Here is a 4216-nt window from a genome sequence, read left to right on the forward strand (position 1 = left end):
TTCACGAATGATGACAGAGTTGCTATAAAGAAGCTCCATCAAGTGTTTGGTCAAGAAATCTGGGAGAGAGTGGTGTTTGTCCTAACCTTTGCAAATTTGGAACCATTAGACAAATGGGATGAAAGAGATAAAGATGACAAAAGTGAAGAACCTGATGAAGAAGATGAAGATGCTTGGAAAGAACTGAGAAAAAAACGACTAGCGGGTAGAGTTCAACTTTGTAAAAAAGAATTGAACACAACTGTTAATGAACTCCTGCTATCACTTGATTCAGGGAGGCATCAAGAAGCAGCTCAAAATATAAAATTTGAAGTCCTTCCAGCTGGGTATTATGTCCCCAAACATGATTGTGCTCTTAGTGGAGTCAACTGGCAACATAATCTTATTGCTTTATGCTGCGATACAGCAAAGCACAAGCAAAAATTGAAACTCAACAAAAGTAAGATAATAAACATTACTTCCATTTGTCTTTCAATAATTTTCATAGAGATATATTTAGCTGTTATCATTGATAATCGTGGAAAGGTCAAGGTGGAGAATGAAGAAAGGATATTAAATGATGAAGCAGCAGCTCTTAAAAAAGCTTTTGAAGATCTCAAGTTTGCTGTTCTTTACTTTAACAGCCTCTCCTCAGAATCAATAGCTACTTTGCTTGAAGCAATAAGCAAAGCAGATCATTCCCAATTACTGATGATAGCTCTAGTATTTCTTAGTAAAGGGAAGACATCTGAGCTTTATGATGCTGATGGTGTGGCAATGCTTTATGCAGCTGTGTTTGATCATTTTTCAGAATGTCCAATACCAGTTATATTCTTTTTTGATTCAGCAAATGGTGATATACAGAAAAAGAAAAATTCCACAGCCAATGAAACACCAAATGCAAGTGATGATGATGTAGAGAATGAGAATGATTCCACAGATGATGATATATCAAATGAGAATGAAGATGATGTGCTGTTACAGAGCAAGAATGATTCTGCAATCGATGATATAGGTGTACAAAATTCCATAGCTGATAACACACCTGATATCAGTTTGGCTCCACTTAATTGCCCCAAAAATTCTCTAGTTCTTGCTGCTACACACAATTCAGCATCATCTCCTGTAGTGAAAGAGTTTACAGAAAAGCTGAGCCACACCAGTGTCCAAGAATGCTTTGAAACAATATGTGCTAATAATAATAGCACTACTGTGAAAAGCATATGGCATGACACTGTTGGGGATAACTTATTTATTGTCAAATCAACTAATGACAGGTAGGGCAAATTTGGCTTAAATTATGTCAAATTATTTCTTAGCATTGAAACTCATAAACAAAAATTGGAAGTATACCATTCAATATGGTACCCAGTCCGTTGCAAGACAATAGACAAGTTGGAAGAAAGCAGGGGAGGAATCATGTCAGTAGTACGTAAGGCAAGTAAAGCTCAAATAGCAACTACTGTTTCTGGCATCATAGTAGGTAGTGGTCTAGCTATAACAGGAATAGCTCTCGTTCCATTCACGTTTGGTGGGTCTATTGCTATATCTGCACTAGGTGGTGCTGTAGGGGCAGGGACAGTTGCTGGTGGTGCACGTTTTGCTGCTTTCATTGCGGCAAGAGTCCTTAAAAAGAAAAAGTTAAAAAAAACACAACAGCATATCAACCTTGATCAGCAAATTAGTTTGATGATAAATGAAGAAGCCTTAGAATATAATCAAATGATGACATCAGCTGTATCTCATGTGCCACAGAGCACAGCTGCATCTCAAGTACCAGAATCTTCAGCAAGCAGTTTACAAGGTGCAGCAGCCATTGGTAGAGATGCAACTGCAGGTTTTGCAATTGCAGAGGGTACAGCAGAAACAATTGGAACTGCCCTATACACTGCTGGCCCTGTTGCTGGAATGGCTTTAGCTGGAACCGCATTAGCTGTAACAATACCAATTGATATTGATTCTATTATATATCATAGCTACAACATACACAAAGCAAAAAATGACCCAACTGGAAGAACAGCAAGCAATAAAGCAGTGAAAATGTTAAATAACACAATAGAAGGATTGCTCAAAGGTACAGTGTATATGTGTTATACATAAATATAGGAATTATAATAATTTCATTAGGCATGTGTCATGCAATTGATGAAGTTGAGTATGAAGTTCAAACTGGGAAAAATAATCTAAGAGATGATAAATGTGGCTATGAAATTGAGGTGCCAGTAAAAGATAAGGAAAAGTTTGCAGTCACAGTTCGCACTCTTTTCTCTGGTCCATTTGTCTATCCTAATGGGTATACTCTTGTAAGTGCTGTATATGATATCACAATGCCAGAGCTACCTCAACCAGCAACCATTAAGCTGGAGCATTGTGTTGATGAATCTGATCAGACTAGACCAGATTTGTGTTTTGCCATTGGCAGCGTTGACTTGAAGGAAAAAAAAATAACAATCAAAGAAGTTGATCAAGAGTTTAATGAATCAATTCAACAAAAAAGTAGCTGCCTATTATGCATATTGCACAAGAAAACATTGTAAGCGTAATAAAGCTATATGTGTTAGTTACTACAAATTCTTTCAGGCAAAACAAAGAAGTTGTGAGATATGCTGCTCAATGTTTTTATGACAGAAAATACAAGAACTTTTGGATTCTAAATATAGTCTTTACAAAGCTACTCAGTGCTAACTTCAAGGTATTTTATAAGTATATCATGCAAGTTATACTTACTCCCCTATTTTAGTATGCTCAAAAAAGATTTGGTTTTGAAGGCTCATGCAATTTATTTTTCTTTGATTCTTACATGTTCTCTCTTGACCTAACTTGCTTTAAAGATTCACATGAGTTCTCAGGATGGATGGTATCGCCAAATGATGATGAAGAAATGCCCAGCATTGTTAGTTACACAGTTACACTTGCAATATTACTTATTGCTATGATATTGTATAGATATCAATGGAAGACATTTATAGTGCTGAATTGAGGGAAGGGAGTGCTAAAGTGCATAAAAAAGCATTTCCCTCAATCAGTTTATATGTTTATATTTTCGATGAAAAAATTGCTACTGATGAAATAGATGTGTCATTCAAAATTGGAGGAACAAACTTAAGCATTAATATCAATCGTCAAAAAGAATAGATTTGTGCTTTAGTGATAATTATTAAAATGTACTTTTAATTATTTGAATTGTGATGATTACTGTATATACATGTAGAATTGTAGATAGGCCAAGCTGGTATGATTTTATTATTTTGTGTGCATTACATATTATGAAGTACAGAATTTAATTCTCAATAACTTTGTTATTTTCAATCAAATCATAATGGATACTTTGCTAAGTAAACTAGTTGTTGTGTTGGTATCAGTATATGACTTTAATTATCAACCCTGGGCCTAACAGCCCTTGGTATGATAAAAACCATCAATGCCTCACCTTGTTATACATACACATGTAATAGCATAAAAATAGCTAAGAAGGCCAATTAAAGTGATTTTTATTTTGACTAAACTACATGTACGTGTACATGTATCACCTATGGTAAGTAAACAACACTGCATGTATGTGTAGGTAATACTGAGTATAACTACATGTAGTTCCTTTATCCTTTATTGCATTAGTAGTCTCTCCATTTCCTTTATCTGAGCTATCCTGCAGACTCTAAAAATTAAGATTTAAAATAAATAGTGCATATGTACTACGTACATCTATACAGTGCTGAATATTCTGTAAATATCAATAAACTTACTGCCTTCTCAAAGTCTGGTTGTTCTTGTTCTCTTGCTAGTTGTAATGGGGTCAGTCCTAGTGTTAATACTTGTGGGTCCATCCCACAATACAATAACTTTAGTATTAGCCATGTACGAGCAGCATCATCTATACCATGATCTAAATATACCTACAATAATACACAATGATATTAATAAAGGGTTTGTTCAGCTATACATGCATGTTTTATACATGTACATGCAGATGTAGAACTGAATTCACAAAAAATGAATTTGAAGCACGGTTGTGAATGCCCATCCAGAAAAACCTAATCATGTGACTATCATGTGATTATATATGGTACCTGTACAATAGCTAGAAACAAATAACAGCACTTCATGTCAAATATTAGGTCAATCAAAATAGTGTACTAAACAGTACTATAGAGACTGAAGTAAACTATTCAATGTTAAATACATGTATGAGTATGTGGCCAATATGACCACAATGGGATTAGGCAGGTCCTTTGTCTGG

General features: G+C 35.0%; 1 protein-coding gene across 1 annotated transcript in view; it reads left to right on the forward strand.

Moving 5' to 3' along the window:
* Positions 1-3293, forward strand: part of LOC109582975 (uncharacterized) — an 11105-nt gene extending 7812 nt beyond the window's left edge. The window contains exons 4-10 of the mRNA XM_019998078.1: positions 15-439; positions 488-1256; positions 1299-2053; positions 2107-2512; positions 2560-2671; positions 2720-2872; positions 2926-3293. Of these exons, the coding sequence (XP_019853637.1) occupies positions 15-439; positions 488-1256; positions 1299-2053; positions 2107-2512; positions 2560-2671; positions 2720-2872; positions 2926-3114 (2809 nt within the window). The 3' untranslated portion in view covers positions 3115-3293. The remainder of the gene's footprint in view (positions 1-14; positions 440-487; positions 1257-1298; positions 2054-2106; positions 2513-2559; positions 2672-2719; positions 2873-2925) is intronic.
* The last annotated feature ends 923 nt before the right edge of the window (positions 3294-4216 follow it).

The sequence above is a fragment of the Amphimedon queenslandica genome, unplaced genomic scaffold (genome assembly GCF_000090795.2).
Source record: "Amphimedon queenslandica unplaced genomic scaffold, v1.1 AMPQUscaffold_13341, whole genome shotgun sequence".
Lineage (NCBI taxonomy): Eukaryota > Metazoa > Porifera > Demospongiae > Haplosclerida > Niphatidae > Amphimedon > Amphimedon queenslandica.